Consider the following 15,876-nt stretch of genomic DNA (forward strand, 5'->3'; position numbering starts at 1 on the left):
GAAATATCCCTGGGGCCCGATTTTACGGAGCACAAAGTTGAAGCATTTGTTGAAGGCTACCAAGCAAAAAAGTGCCTCAGTGTCACTTCGGGGATTGTCTCGAAGGTTCTGTGGCAAAGTGCAATGCGTTGGCTCGTATTACGAAGTCTTTGTTTGCCGTCTCCAAATCCACCGCTGCCAAATAACGCCGCCATCTTTCTTCGTAAGACTGCTCGGGAGCTCTCGCAGGATTCGGCCGTAAGCTGCGAAGATTTTGCGACGCGCGCCCTTCGTGAATCTGCACTTCGTCGTAACTTTCCCGTACGACGGAGTTACGACAGATTCCGTCGCACGAGCTCTTTGTGAATCCGACCCCAGAGCTGCACCCATTCCCATTAGCAGCCTAAGCACGTGACTTCTCGTGCGCTGCCTCACTGGCGGCGGCGAGGGCTGTGATGTCAGAGCAGCATGAGTTTTGGTATTACCATCATACCTCGGTAGTAATGTCATTACTGTAATGAAATTATAGTAATGAACTACTTTTTCTGGTAATTTGTAATGTAATGAATTACTTTTGAAATTATGTAATTTGTAATGTAATTTAATTACATTTGGGCAGTAATTTTAATGACATTACTCATTACTTTTTACAGAAGAATCCAGTCTGTGTTCTGTGTTGGCACTTCGCAGAAAGAGAGTTGGCAACTGGCGAGTTAAAAGAATTCCAACGCCCACAATGAATTTCCACATCCTCAACATCGTTACGATTAAGCTCGCAGTAATGACTTTGTAATGTCATTACTTTTTCGTAGTAATTGTAATGTAATTTCATTACATTTCAGTTGCAGTAATGAGTAATGTAATATAATTAAATTCTTGCTGGAGTAATTTACCCAGGTACGATTACCATCCTAACTGTGAAACATTAAAATTTGAATGCAGGTTCACTTCGGAGCAAAGAGCCGTCTTTTATGTTTATCTGGGATAACCTATCGCAACCCCAAATGGGGAACTTAGTTCGTTGGTGTACCATTGATAACGTGATGTCCGAAGAACCGTATCTACCGTTTTTCTTTTCTTTTTTTTTTTCTATCACATCACATCACAGGAAATAAGAGCTCATCCCTTCACGCAGCGCTGGGACTGGTTCCGGTACGTCCGATACCTTCGCACTGACGTGACTAGTGGTCTGCGAAAACTACATATTTCCACATTGGGACGACCGAAGACGTTTCCTTTTTTTATTGTCTCTTTCCTGGCAGCATCTTTCCTTTCCCAAGTATATCAGACGTCACGAAGTGTGTCTGCACGAGCGCCCCACAGAAAAGTCAAACGTCGTCATCATCGCCTCTTGCTCACGTCACAAGTACATCAGAGACGGACGGTTGTGTTCCGTAGTTCGCGGGATAAATTCTCACTCTGAAAATAAGTACGCTGCAAACAATTTTACACCCAAATGAATAAAATGTCCTCTTGGGTTGTGTTCACGCGGTAATTCTCAAACTTGACAGTAACAAGTTTCGTAGAAGAAAGATTAACCAACTTCCTTTTTTTTTTTTTTTTTGCGTGATTAGTCCAAAATTGAGGAGGTGATGAGAAACAATGCGGCAGCTACTTTGAACGGGTGTACCTCGAAATGACGTTATCGAAATCCCCGTTGCAAAATAAACTACTGTAATGAATGTAATCTGACAACGAAATGCACAGCCGCGCTCGGGAAACTGCCAACGGCTAACTTAGACTAACCTAATAATAAACTAATTAAAGTTCTGCAGCATCGTGTCCGCCCTGCTAAGCCGCTGCTAAAATGTGGCTTTCATTCGGTAGAACGATTTTGACAGGCGTCTGAAACCCGTTAATCTCAGTGGTTCAATAGTGATGTCGTATTTTTAAACACGGCATATCATCTTACGAAGCAATCGAGCATTCTCTTTGATTTTCCTTGTTTCGAGAACGTGAATTTCGGGATCGGGGATTTCGCAACCGGGAATATCGAGGTCCTCCCCTGTGAGCATCGTACTGGAGACATGTCCTCGAGTTTGATGACAACTATAGTAGACGGAACCAATGCAGAGACTTTAATCCACCGTGTAGATTTTATCAATCGGTTGTCTTCTTCCTGAAAGACGTGTCCCCAAAGTATTCACGACAAAAAAAAAAAAAAAAAATGCCGGCTCATTTTTTTATCGCCGTTCCACTGCTTATGGTCGATCCCGCGTGCATGGCGGAACCAGAAATTGCATACGTTATCATTCGGGATAACCTTCACACTGGGAAGCTTAAGTAACGCGCATCTATTAATCGTTCAATAAATCACTAGCAATCGCGCCGAATCGCGGATTTAATCGTGTTAATTCCACATCAGCACCACGATGCAAAAGTGGCTATGAGCAGTGGATATACATGGACAGATGTGGAAAGGACATCAGGAAGGAGGGGCGTACACATCCTAGGTCGATTTCAAGGGGAGTTGTGCCAACACGTACCCATGTGGGGAAACCAAAATGGAAAGATAATAAAAAAAGTATTCAAGTTAAGTTACTCAGTACCGCGCAAAAGGGTAACTGAGTATAATACTAAATGCCTAATTTTGAAAAGTATTTAGGATAGAGTATTAAATACTCTTAAAAGTAACTCGTTACTTTCAAGATACTTTGACGTCACTGTCTGAATTCGCTATCAAAGATATACGAAGAGCGTGAAGTTGAAAATGGCATTACCTTACCAAAACTGCATTACCACAAAGCTTTATTAGCTCGCAGGAACAAAGTATATTCAAAATAACTTTGAAAATGGGTAGAAGTTATTTAAAAAAGTATTTCAGTTTGAAATTATTTGCAAGATACCAAGTTCCTTGCAAAAGTATTTAAGATACGCAACTTAAATACTCTACTCAAGTTACTGTACAAGTCTGCACAATGTCTATTCTGCTTAACTTATACTAGGCTTTCATACACTCTCATCTAACGTATACTATGCCTCTGTGTGGGGTTTAACTCACAAAACTCATCTTCGTGTTCTTCAGGTAATTCAAAACCGAGCTATCAGAATCACATTTGGGTTACCGTTTCTCTCTCATGTCCCATGTCACGAAATTCGTTTCTTACAGTTCATGACATAATCTCTTATAGTATACTAAACTTGACCTACCGTATATTACAACTTAACCTCACTTTGCCAAAAATAAAATTTTCTTCACCTTCGTTCAAACGGGCGTATACTAGGGCAGGAGCAGGTGGTCTGTTGAACCTACCTACGGCTAATACTACAAACTATGGGATGATGTCGTTTTTGTTCTGTGCAGCTTGCGAGTGGAACCAACTAACACGTGACATAGCATGCATTCGATCTTATCTGCTATTCAGAAATCAACTAAAGCATGTGCTATTTCGTAATGCATCTCGTCTGTAACCATCTTCGTTTTTATGCATCATTCATCTCCGTTCCGCTTGCTTTTGTTGACGATGACATAAGTGTATCATCTTAAATTGTTTTGGTGCGTATGACCTCGATTACATTATCATTGTGCTCTGTTAAAATACCTTCATTTAGCTATTGATGAGGAACCTTTAACCGGGAGTACTCCCTCTGGTTCCTCTATGTTTATATTCATGTATGTATATTCATTGTTTCGGCGAAATAAATAAATGTCAATGTCAAATGGCAGAAAGTGCCAGTGAACATGGAAGGTCGCGAGGAATCTCGCGAGATGTTTCCCCGCTCCGTTGAAAGGAACGCTCCCTTGATTATATGTTCTGTCAGCCACCCCTGACTGTGCACTTTTACTTTCAGCACTGCTTTCGGACACAGGTGCACTTTCCCGCTTCTGCAACCATTTCGCTATCTTGCACGCACTTCTGTTTCTATCTAGGGATAAACACGATTTCTTCTGCAGTGGGAAGATAAGAGGGGAGTGTGCACATGAGTTGTGCCCTAGTTTCTCCCGACACCAGAGCTCCATTTTATGAGCCCTCCATTCATTCACCTTCAAAGCTATCTACAGTTGTAAGTCGTATCTTTACGCCGCTGGACAGCGACTATCAACTCTCCACAATACAGGAACGTGTCGTTACCGGTAGCGAGCAGGAGTACGTTCAAATTTTACTATCACTCAGTTTCACTATCACAGAGTCACATTTCACTATCAGTTTCAAAATCACTGTCGTGAACAAACCCAAGCAGCAAAATGTACTGAAAGTCGGGTGCAATAGGGGTGGACGGGTAGGTGGAAGGCCTTGAACACACTCGTGAAACTAAAGAACATTGATAAGGCACATACCGTCCACCCCTATTGCACTCGACTTTCAGTACATTGTACTGCTTGGGAATGTTCAGGAGAACGATTCCGAAAACAGAAGCCAACCTCTTGATTCCTTCGGAGTGGCTGACATCACGTTGCTGATATCTGATTGATTGACAGCGATACCGAGTAGGAAACGGGGGGAGGGGGGGGGGGCGCTTACGATTTCCTAAAGCTCCCTACTTTCTGATACCGTTTATCTCTGTAATGTTTCGGCATAATATATATGTAGAACTCCCTCGTTTTAATTTGAGCCTCTTTTCTCTCTCTCTCTCTCGAGGAATCTGCAGTGCTGTGGTTTGTCCAGAATGACAAGGATGCAACTGGATGTGGGGAGTGGACCTCGATATTCCGGCTGCGAAGTCCTCGATCCCGAAATTCACGTTCTCGAAAGAAGGAAAATCATGGAGAATGCTTGACTGCTTCGTAAGATGATATGCCGTGTTTAACAACGCGACATCACTATTTAACCACTCAAATTCGCAGGGTTTCGATGTCTGTCCAAGTCGTTTTAAAGAACGAAAGCCACATTTTAGCAGCTGTTAGGCTTAGCAGGGCGGACACGCCGAAGCAGCATGTTGGTTAGTTTGTTCTTAGGTTAGTCAAAGTTCGGTGCTTTGCATTTGAAGGTCCAGGTTAGTCCAAGTTCGCCGTTGGCAGTTACCCGCGCGCGGCTGGTGCATTTTATAGGCAGATAACATTTATTTACAGTAGTGTATTCTGCAACGGGGACTTCGATCACCTTATTTCGAGGTTCCATGTTCCTGTGGCGTTCGTGCACTATGTTGCACCGAAACCTTGGTGTTATTTTGGATGAAGACACGTGCACTGCAAATGCCGTGCAAAAATAACGGCCGACCACACTGCGTAAACCGCACTCGGGTTGGTCGGTTTCAAATGGTTGTTCTCAACACAGTGAATTTGATACGAAGGAAAAATAATCTCCTGTAAGGCCGACAACGGCGTGCACTTTCACCACCATCATCAAAAAAATAATTTGGGTCGGGGGGAAAATACGTTGTGTCACTCTGTTTTTACGCAGTTTCGTGGGTGCCAAACAGGTCAATCAATAACACTACCTATATCACCCTACCATATCCACTACATTTGAAACATATACACATTGTAGTTGTTTACAAAGACACCAGCTATTTTAGAATCCGCTATACTCGGCGGGTGTCATTTCTGAGGATTGAAATCCAATCTAATCTAATCTTTCCAATATCCGGATTCACATGTACACGCCAAATCTGAGGTTACCGGCCTCCAAAGAGAAGGTATAGCACGTGTCACACAACCAAAATACGCGTAATAAAATCATAATCGTAACGCTGTCGTAGATATGAAAGCACACAAACGGCAAGCTGCACATACACACATGATCGGCCCGAAATTACCCATTTGATGGACGCTACCAAACCTGAAGGGACAGGTGACAGCCAAAACGGCTCTTCCCGGCGAATGAAGCCTTGGCAACAACCCGCGCTTAGCAACAGATCTTCTGCGGGCGAAACGGAGAGAAAGAATGTTTTATTGCGCGAGTATAACAGAGCTTAAGATTACACATGTATGTTGTAGCGACATCCACTTTTAATTTGTACATGTTTGACGTGAGTGGTCCTCCCTCAGCAATCAAGGAACGTCTATTCTCGTGTCAATTTTCCAAAGCGGGGAAACAAAATCGTGCGTTCTACACCTCTATTCGCATTCATTTCAATTGAGGAAAGTCTTTCATAAACATAAAAATGGCATTTCCAATTCGATACGTTGTTCTTCGAATGAATACCTCATCAAAGCAGAACCTGGTTGACATTATATTTTTTATGAGTTTTTAAGGAGTTGTTAGCCTGAGTAATCGGCTTGCTACTCTATTTTAGAGGTATATACAATACAAAACAATTTGAGAGAAGCAATATAGAGACTTGAATCTCAGATGGCTTCAGCACGTCAAAATTTTGACATGTACTCTAATCTGATATGTGCTTATCAGTACCTTTGCAAAGAGCGCCCCTTTACTTGTAAGTATCACAGAACAAACTTTTTTTTTCTATGGCTTGCGTCTCTGCGGCAAACCTTCTCAGAAGGTACAAAGAAACAAAAATGCAGTTTTGTCTGCGTATCTACTTTCATATTCAAGGAGGCTGATCGTCATGACCGTTTCGACTACCGGCAATTATACTGCGGCACATTTACCAACACCGAGCAATTACATCGTGTTCCATTTACGCAAGCTTATGAAACCCTGTAGCAAAGGCGCGTTTTGTAACACACCCGTTAGTGCAGGTTAAACCACTCGTAAACAAAAGCAATGCGAGATAAGCAAAACGCGTACAAAACTCTCACACCTAGTCATATGCGGGATTGTAACCTAATGAGATGAAAATAGGAACTCACTGTCTCTTCGTCGCCTGCTTGAAACACATGGCACTGCGGTGGCAAATCGGAACTGTCTTTCTGCAGGTACGTGAAACAAGTGTGGTCCACACTGGTCTTGGCAAACTTTGAGATTGTGTTGAGCGAATGCTCGAACAACACTTTCTCTTCTGAATACAACCTGGCTCGCAAGGACGAATCTCTCACTTCGAGCAGAACATCAGTTGGTTGCCTCAAGCCTTCCCTACGCAAGTCAGCTACAACCCATGGCAACATGGGTTGTGTGTACCTGCGGTCGAGGCAGATACCACCCAGGTATTTCACGCGGTAATTCCGCTGGAACGACACTTTTGGCACGGACTGTACTTTCACCAACGACGGCGATGCCTGACCGTCGTGAGAAGTCCTCGATGTGTTCTCAAGCACACTGTCCGTCGAAGTTGCGCGGGTCATTGTGTCGCTAGAAACTTCCGAACACTCGCTAACGGGGCTTGGTATAGTATCCGCACCGAAACCACTGTCAGCTGGGCTATGTCGGTTTTCGCGAACACTGTCCATACCAGCGATATTAAGTTTCTTGTAAAATCGCCTCCGAATTGACGTCGGGTCCAACATGAAAGCGTTCGTCCGGTCCGGTGCTACGATGTGAACACGAAAAGAAAAGCGGCGCAAAGCAGGGATTTCACTAACCCTTCCGTGTGCGTGCTGCTATGAGACTCCTTTTGTGCTCATGTCGACGCAGTTTCAAGACGGTTTGGACCTCACAAGCGATATTCGAGGAGGCTTGCTCATGCTGAAGTGAAGGATGTGGATGATAACATGCAGAAGTCCTTCCTGCAGAGGTGAACCGTGAGCGTTATGTGCCGTAGCTCAACACGATCAGTTTCCTGCAGCTGGTCCGGACGACCGTGCGAGGCGAGCTTTGCAGAGCGGGTGTCGCCGCCCCACGGCGGAAATATGAAGTATGCGGAAAGACGTTGCGACGTAGCAAACGGAGCAGTGAAGTTAGTAAATAAAAGCCAAGGAAAATGAAACTAATAATAAAAGTTTGGTGGCCCCAGCTTTGACCTGCGGCTTTGATGATTTCTCTCGTATGCAACATTGGCCATCCCTCGTTTAGTTGGTTTAGTCGTGGAGAGAGAAATTACGGGCCCCCTTACGTGTACCGGACCGGCTTCCCGGTGCTAGCAACCGTGGGGCCCCTTCTCGCCGGCCCTGATTACTTCTATATCCTATATCTCTATCATGCGCGTTCCCAGGATTTTTTCCAAAATGGGAGGCAGTGTTTCCAAGGGGTGCGAAGCGTGCAACCCCCTCGCCTCTTTTCGTGGAGACTGACGCTGCGCGGACTGTGCGGGTGTTCAGACTGAGGTTGTCAAGTGGCTTCAAAATGGTGTTTGAATTATATTGGAATTTGAATTATAATATTTATATTATATTCTGTATATTCCACGGGCAAATGTAAACAATCTAGTGTGCATGCAAGCCAGAACATTACAAGACCTTGGCTTTAGAACACATGTAAGACAGCATGTTATGCGCAAATTCTGTAGGGTTTCATGCAACAGTGCAGAGGAAGGTAAAAAGTTTAGTGACACCTACGTCCAATAGTGCCACTCAAACCTGGATTAATTAATATTAACATTGCAATGTGGATGTATGCTGCAGGTATCCATGGGGAATGCAATACACATAAGTACAGATAGTTGATTGGGCTCCTCTTTAGTGCAACGCATCACTGGCCTCCCCTTTCATCTGAAACCACTTGCTGTAATAAAGCCTCTAATAACAACTAACATCTTATCTTACCTCTTTCTCAGCATGTGGCAGTGTTGGGCTGCAGTTTGTGAATTAATACAAACTGTACAACTTCCTGCGTTCGTCGGCGGAGGTGCAGCTTTTGGCCCTTCACACTACACCCGGCCATTCACTTCCTGGGTGAAGCATAAATTCATGAAAATGCTGTGCCTCCTCCGCCATCCGTGCAGCATTTCGTGCACAGTAGAACAGACGACGTAGAAGAGGCATCTGTAGTTTTTTTTATTTGATTTGACTTTACTGGCACAAGGATAACAGAGATCATGCTGCGCCGAACAAATTTGTCGAGTTACGCTACAGTTCCAATTCAGTCATATATTTGTATTATCAGCGACAATGAATTGCCTGCACTCATTATCAGATCTTCCATTTTTGTTACTATCAAGAGACTGTATGTATTCTCATCGTGCTGCACAGCCCACATCATTGGCATCTATGGAATGTGGTGCAATGTTTTATCATTGTCCTGCTGCATATTGGATATCAGTTTTGTCGAGATAAGCCAGTTCTTGTTCCAGAGTCAATTAAAGCAAGGGTCACTCAAAACTTTTGACACAGAGCATGGCCCACTTGCACGAACGCTGAGGCTATTCCTCAGCGCTGTACCTCATAGCTTTGCCAGTGCTAAAAGGAGAAGCGCCGAGGACAGTACAGTGTGCAAAACGCACTGCCGAAGCTACGGAGTACAGCACTGAGGAATAGCCTCAACGTTCGTACAAGTGGGGCCACAATGTCTGTGACAAGCAATCCCAGGCCTACACTTTTCTATTCGACAGACATTTAGTGTACTTTGTAAATGAGGGCAGCACTTGTGATGCACTTGGATTATGCCATTTACACCTTCCCATGCATTTTTTAAAATAAATCGTTGGCAACCACTGTATGCTGCCTTCTGCAACTTTCTCACTTTCTTTCGTTTTTTTACGTGACAAGGGATCCGACGTAGCAGCAACATCCCTGCACTCGACACCTCAAGTTTCATCCTCCACAGCTTTTCAGCAACATTGAACAAAAATTTAAAAATTTACAAAGAAGGATTGAAAGGTTGGAGTGTTGTTTGTTATTCACCAACATGATCTGCAGGTAGCAAAAGACTTTTTGCTTCAAATATTGAGTCTTCTACAACCTGAAGGTGGTACCTCTAGGTGGCCTAGTATATCTTCTTATGAACAATCTCTGGAAAATGCCACCTGGAACTGAAGCATGTGAAAGAACGCATGAAACATGAAACACATTTTTTGCAATTTTCATATGTTGCTCACTAAGGGGCCAACAACAATTGGGCCCATTTTATAATGTGCACATTTTCATCTGATTTATCCCACTTCCCCATATAATGTCCTGACACACGTTTGTTGTGTGTTTACAAATAAACAGATACATACAGAATCGTATTTCTTGCATTCTTTATTACATTTGTTCAGATTATAAGAAACGTATGTACAGAAGAAAACAGTGGTCTCACACATCTATAGTCATTCTGAAATGGACTTATGCAGATCGTATCACTTCAAAAGAACGACGAGGACATACTGATGTGAACACATGCACACCGATAATATCAAGTGTCTGACTGAGGGAACAGCTACATCAGTGCACACTTTGTCAAAGTTACTCTGAAGAACAGCCCGAGGAATCTCGGCTCAATCCGAACCCGCGACCCTGGTCTCTTTCCTACTTTCAGCTCGTGCGACGCATTTCGTTAACTTCAGTCGCTTTCCATTACAGGGTACCAAACGTCAGTCACTATCAAAATGTACCGAGACATCATGGCCTTTGCTCGAGTGTCACCCACATGCCAGTTTTGAAAGATTAGATATTTTAGAAAATTACTTTGCAGGTTGGCATCATCAAGCACGGTTTGTCAGAATCGATCCCAATAAAGTTAAGAGATGACAGAAAGTAATCCCTACACACCAACAGCTGGAACAAATCTGCTTGCAAAGAAAATATAAAGCTTTACACACAAAAGAATTCTCTCTATACACATCCTCAAGCGCTGCCTCAGCATGGTGCACTGAGCTACTTGTCCCTCGCACACACAAATCTGCACAAAATATGTACAATTACACACCCAGTATGCACTTTATATATATATATATATAAAAAGAAACCAGCACTGCTGTTTAGTTATATATATATATACTTTTTACAGATGCTTGCATCCTCTCATCTCTGCAGCTCATTCCTTGGCATTGGTCCAGTGGTCGAAAACAAGTGACAGAGACCGATTCCATCAACGTCTCTCTCACGAGACAAGCGTAGAGTGAAGTGGACGAAATATCGCCCGAAGGACTTCCACAAAAAAGAAGCAATCATCAACTACAGTGTCTCTAAAAGGGTCGAAGGGGTTCTTGTGATGAGGGTATGACGAGCTTTCAAAGCGACTAAAAACTCACTCCAACGCCTAGTTTTTAAGCTACTGAGTAGGTTAGCTAGAGAACCTTCTCTCTTATGATACATGTGCTCTGCCATGTGGCCGGACTCACACCCATCTCTTCTCCGTAAGGTTATCGCCGTTCATAATCGATAAATGCTCCACCGTGGCATTGATCGCACTACGACGGTTAAAGCTATCACGATAAAGTCCTTCTCATGGCGTGTGTAGCTGTGTCAATTATCTTGAGATTGAGAGTGTGGTGGCTTCTCAAATCACTTATCTGGCTCAAAGATATAGAAAAGATTAAGAGAGAGAGACAGAAAACCAAACAAAGAAAGGTATAATAGAAAGATAACTGTGTGAAAGCAGATCTTGCTTATGGAGAAAGTAGAAGTAGTGTTCAAGTCAGTCACAGTGGATGTACCTTCCTTCGATTACTGTTAAATTCAACTTGTACGGTTCACTTATGAAATGCCACGTTTCTGGGCTTATGTAAGCCACATAGCTAACAGTATCCCACCTTATCATGCATCGAACATTATTCTCTTCACCGTTGTTGAGTGCACATTTATTTTTTCTTCGCTACAGCTCTCATCCGCGTCCCTGCTCAGAAAAACATTTACAACCGTGTTTTCCTCAATGTTCTCGACTTCCCCATTGCACACCCCCTGTACATCCTAAAAAAAGGAAGAACAAAGCTGTAAAAGCCACTAAAAACAACTCATTAAGCCAGTGCACTGGATGTTGAAGATCTAGTTCAAGGACCAGTAGCTGAACTGGTTTTTGTTTGCACTGAACAGAGGAAAAGCAATTGCACACTCTCGTGGGCGGCTGTGTTCCAACCTGTGTATATGTGACACCACTTTGTCAGTGCAGTTTGTTGAGGCAGAACCACACCTTTTGTCAGTCAAACATTCATGGTCGTGTCTATTGTGGCACGTCAATGCAATGTCACATCTTGTGTGGGTGCCTTCCGTCCCTTATAATATTGAGCAACTGGCATTGCAGCAACCACTGCTTCGTTCTTTGCTCTTCTGGCGCTGGTCTGAAAGGAGTAAAAGCAACCAATTACTAACACCTCCTACTCTACTACTTTAGAGTGATTAATTACTGTAACTAAATAGTTTCAAAAGCGTGTAACTCTAGCTGTAATTTAATCGCATTCCGCTCGTAACTGGTACTCAAGGCATAGTTACTTTCTGCTGTGTTTCTACCGAGTGAGCTGTAAATTCCTGTCTGCATTACTTTCTCTTTACAAAAGCTAGCACATTTCTATTGCATTCGTACTTCCATTTTACTTGTAGCTGCTGCTTTAGCATACATTGTAATATTTAATCGAAACGTAACATACTCAAACGAGGTGTGTTCGCATGTGGACATTCATCTCACCTAGTCAACGAAGCAAACATTTAACTCTGGTGTTCATAAACTGAATTTTTGATGGTCTGTATGTAACACCTTAAGCTTGAAGCACTATCTTAACACCAGTGCTAAATGTGCTTTCTGTTCTGTGTTCCACTCATGTATTCTGTTTTACACATATGAGCTGTACTGTTCACATAAACATTTATAGTAGCCTGTTATGTCGATTATCAACTCCCGGTGAGAAACTACTTTTAATTACATGTGTTGGGGTGGGTTTGGGGGGGTCATGTGTAGCCACTTTACATGCACAGTGACTGAAGCTAAGATTAAGCTACTCAATAGTAACTGAATTACATTTTAGTTTCAGTAGCTTTTCCTGTAACTTAAATACTTTCAGAGTCATGCAACTGTAACTCAATTACATTTTTTGAGTAACTTGCACAGCCCTGGTCATACAGGACAATCATGGCTTGTAGATGAGTCACAAGTAACGTGTGACTAACTATAGGTAACTTTTTACTACTAGTAGTTAGAGTGACGAGTTACTTGCTTCCTAGCACTAGTTACTATAGATGGAGTAACGAGTTACTTTTTGTGGAAAGTAACTGTAATTACTGTAGAACTCTTTAATTTTGCAGCCCCCAAGTTTTCACAAATCAGGCACATGGTACCTATTCGCAGTCACTAAATTTCAGAAATTCTGGATGCTGAAATCTGACTTGGATGGCTTTTTAAAGGAGCATGGAAGCGACAATTAACGTGACTCGAAATCTGCTTCATTTGTGCAGCTGTCCACAAGGAGTCGCCATGCAAAATATTTCCGATCTGCGGCGTATAGTCATTGCGCAATAAAATTTACAAAAGACAGTCCGAGAACGGCAGTCGCGGGCGAGAGACACGAGCCCCGCGTGACGTAGAAGCTGCTCAGTGCCTTTTTTTCTTTGTCTTTTCATCTTGGCTCACGCGCCGCTTATACATGTTTCAGCTGTCCGTTGGACGTCACTGGTCACGTGCTGTAGTCCGTAATACGTCACACCATCTTCGGCTTCGCTTCAGCGCTCTTCGGATGTGGAGAGGGTTCTTTCAAGGTGTGCGGAACAGGGCCTTGCGCGTGCTGTCTGGGTTATCGTTCTTTCGCAGCAGCTCATTTTATGTGTTGTAGAAGACGTTGCAGCGAAAAACTAAAAATATTTTTGGGGTCACTTCCATGCTCCTTTAAACCTGAGATGATCCTACCTCATCCGATAAAAGCTGTCCTTCACCCGCTAGTGCTGCAGAGTAATTCAAACCCTTACTGGTAAACTCGACAGCCTAGTGTGGAAATAAACTCCGATAATTAAATGGGAAAATAAGGTATTTGATTACAGCACATAGTTTCGGAAATGAGAATTCTTGCTCAAAATGTTTGCATGCATCTAAAATTTGCTAATTTTAAAATATGTGACAATTTGGGTGAAAAGAGAGTAGCGCAGGCGCGAGGTTCGTACATAATCTTTTTGAATGCTATGGAAGCTTCAAACTACATTTCTGCCACAATCGTCCGAATAAATTGCCTCTTATGACTGGATCTGGAGTACTTGCTCAATATTTTTACAATAGTACCATTAAAATTAACTGTTTCAGTGGACAAACATCCTTGAATTTCATTCATCCACAGCCCCTGATCTGTAAAATATGTGCCATCTTAAAAAATAAAATTATACTGCTCGGGAGTCTGCAATCCTAACAGTAGCGAGCCAGGACAGATTAATTTGAAAAACTTGAATATGGGGCGTCAGCAAAGTCTCAACTACAAACACAACTCCCTAGATATCTGAAGGCTATCAATGCCTCAATCAGTGCTCTCAATCCTACTACGAATAAGCATAGTCTTCTGTGCATTATAAACCTTGATAGTATGATAATTTAGCCAGTTTCATAGCTTGGGGGGAGGGGGGCTCCTTTCTCTAGATCACATGTAGGACATAACACTGTAGAGCAATGCTTCAAACTGTGCTGTGTCCCTGGGTCGTGCCTTCGACAAATTTTCGAAGTGATGTGTCTCACCCTGAGAATTGGGCTCCGGAAGGTTCTCTCTGGGAACTAGGTGCATCACCGTAGTCTTGCCCAGGGGCAGCTGCAGTGCTGCAAGGCAACAAAGAAGCTCACTAAGAAACTTGAGCAAGTGAAAAACAACAATTGTGCACACCCTTTTGATGGTGCAAAATTAAGGTACGTAGCACTACTGACAAACACGGCTGAAATATTGCCTGCATATTTTCACGATAGTAAGCTCTGTAACAAAGGGCATATCAAGGGAGGTCTAGGGCTTCTCACGAAATTTGCTGCGAGTACTGACTTGCTGAGAGAGATTGTTATTTTATGTTCATTATTACACGCACGTAACCAGTCTTGGGAAATAACTGATTGCAAATAATCACTTACTGAGCAACTAACTATAGTAACTATATGTAATTAGTAACTCCTCCTCAGAGAGCTGCTTTCATGCACAATACCAGTCGGCGACAGGTTTTCAATAGGAGCCCAACCAGTTTCTGAAATTAAAGAGACCAACGGAAATTCTGAAGTAACATACAGTCATGTTGCATCTTCTAGTCGCATTTACCGTTCACTACCTGTCGACGCTTGGTATTCAACATGAAGGTTGCTTTCTGAGATAGAGTTATCAAGAACAATTACTCGTGAATTGCTCAGTAAGTGGTTACTTGAAGTTATTTTCCGAGACTGCACGCACCTAAAGAAGGTTTTTCTTTTTTTCTCGACATAGCTTCTTGTCGAACACAAAATACAGAGTTTGACAACAAAAAAAAAAGAAAGAAAAGAATGCACATTTGCGCAATTGTCCAGCGTGAAAATATTAGCACAAAAAGAAATTACGCCTTCCAAGCCGCAAAATGCAGCGTTTTGCACGGCCGTTTGTTTTGCGGAGAGCGGCCGCGGCTCTGCAACACTTTCTCGAACCTCAAGAGATGGCGCCACCCATCAAGCTCCTCACGGAAGTCGGAATGGAAATCGCACGCTAGAGTTCGCGATCGCGACAAGTGTCTGGCATCAAAGTATCCCACGTCGCAAACAACAGCTTGCAGCGCCCTAAATCCTAATAATCTGGAATCAGTGCATCGCTCATCTGTTACCTTGGCACACAGGAGCAAACACGGTCTCCATACCGCTACGCGTGCACAACACTCCATTATCTAGCGGGTCAACTTTTTTGCTTCCATCCTCGATGCAATTTTGTGCAAGGATCAGAAAGTGTGTCGCAGGCACAAATTGTAGAGTCAACACCGTGGCCTGTGTATCACATAAACGTATCGCAAACCTTGCATTTTGTCGGTCAGGCCGCTTTCGAAGGGGTGTTTTAATCTTACCGTAGTGGGAACTCCCCAAGCACCACAATGTACTGAAAGTCGAGTGCAATAGGGGTGGACGGTATGTGTCTTATCAATTTGTTCTTTAGTTTCAGGAGTCTGTTCAAGGCCGTCCACCCCTATTGCACTCGACTTTCAGTACATTGTGCTGCTTGGTGTGCTTATGGGCGGAGCTCTGAAGCAGACGACACGGAACCAGTCTCTCAACTACCACCCCCCTAACTTTCCCCAAAATGGGCGCGTTCCTTTCCTCCCGTTCGAGTTATCGGGTTCCGAGAACCCCAAGGTTCTCC

The 15,876-nt window shown here is 43.2% G+C and overlaps 2 protein-coding genes across 4 annotated transcripts in view; both read right to left on the bottom strand.

The window, feature by feature from the left end:
* Window positions 1–7,590, bottom strand: part of LOC135394540 (TBC1 domain family member 4-like) — a 92,528-nt gene extending 84,938 nt beyond the window's left edge. For all 3 annotated transcript variants that reach the window (XM_064625326.1, XM_064625325.1, XM_064625324.1), the window contains exon 1: window positions 6,674–7,590. In XM_064625326.1, coding sequence (XP_064481396.1) covers window positions 6,674–7,267 — 594 coding nt within the window. In that variant the 5' untranslated portion in view covers window positions 7,268–7,590. The remainder of the gene's footprint in view (window positions 1–6,673) is intronic.
* Window positions 7,591–9,859: 2,269 nt separating this feature from the next.
* LOC135394542 (ubiquitin-like protein 3) overlaps window positions 9,860–15,876 on the bottom strand; it is a 50,492-nt gene continuing 44,475 nt past the window's right edge. Inside the window, exons 4-5 of the mRNA XM_064625329.1 lie at window positions 14,262–14,339; window positions 9,860–11,895 (exon numbers count right to left, since the gene is read on the bottom strand). Coding sequence (XP_064481399.1) covers window positions 11,831–11,895; window positions 14,262–14,339 — 143 coding nt within the window. The 3' untranslated portion in view covers window positions 9,860–11,830. The remainder of the gene's footprint in view (window positions 11,896–14,261; window positions 14,340–15,876) is intronic.

The sequence above is a fragment of the Ornithodoros turicata genome, chromosome 5 (assembly GCF_037126465.1).
Source record: "Ornithodoros turicata isolate Travis chromosome 5, ASM3712646v1, whole genome shotgun sequence".
In the NCBI taxonomy this organism is placed as follows: Eukaryota; Metazoa; Arthropoda; class Arachnida; order Ixodida; family Argasidae; genus Ornithodoros; species Ornithodoros turicata.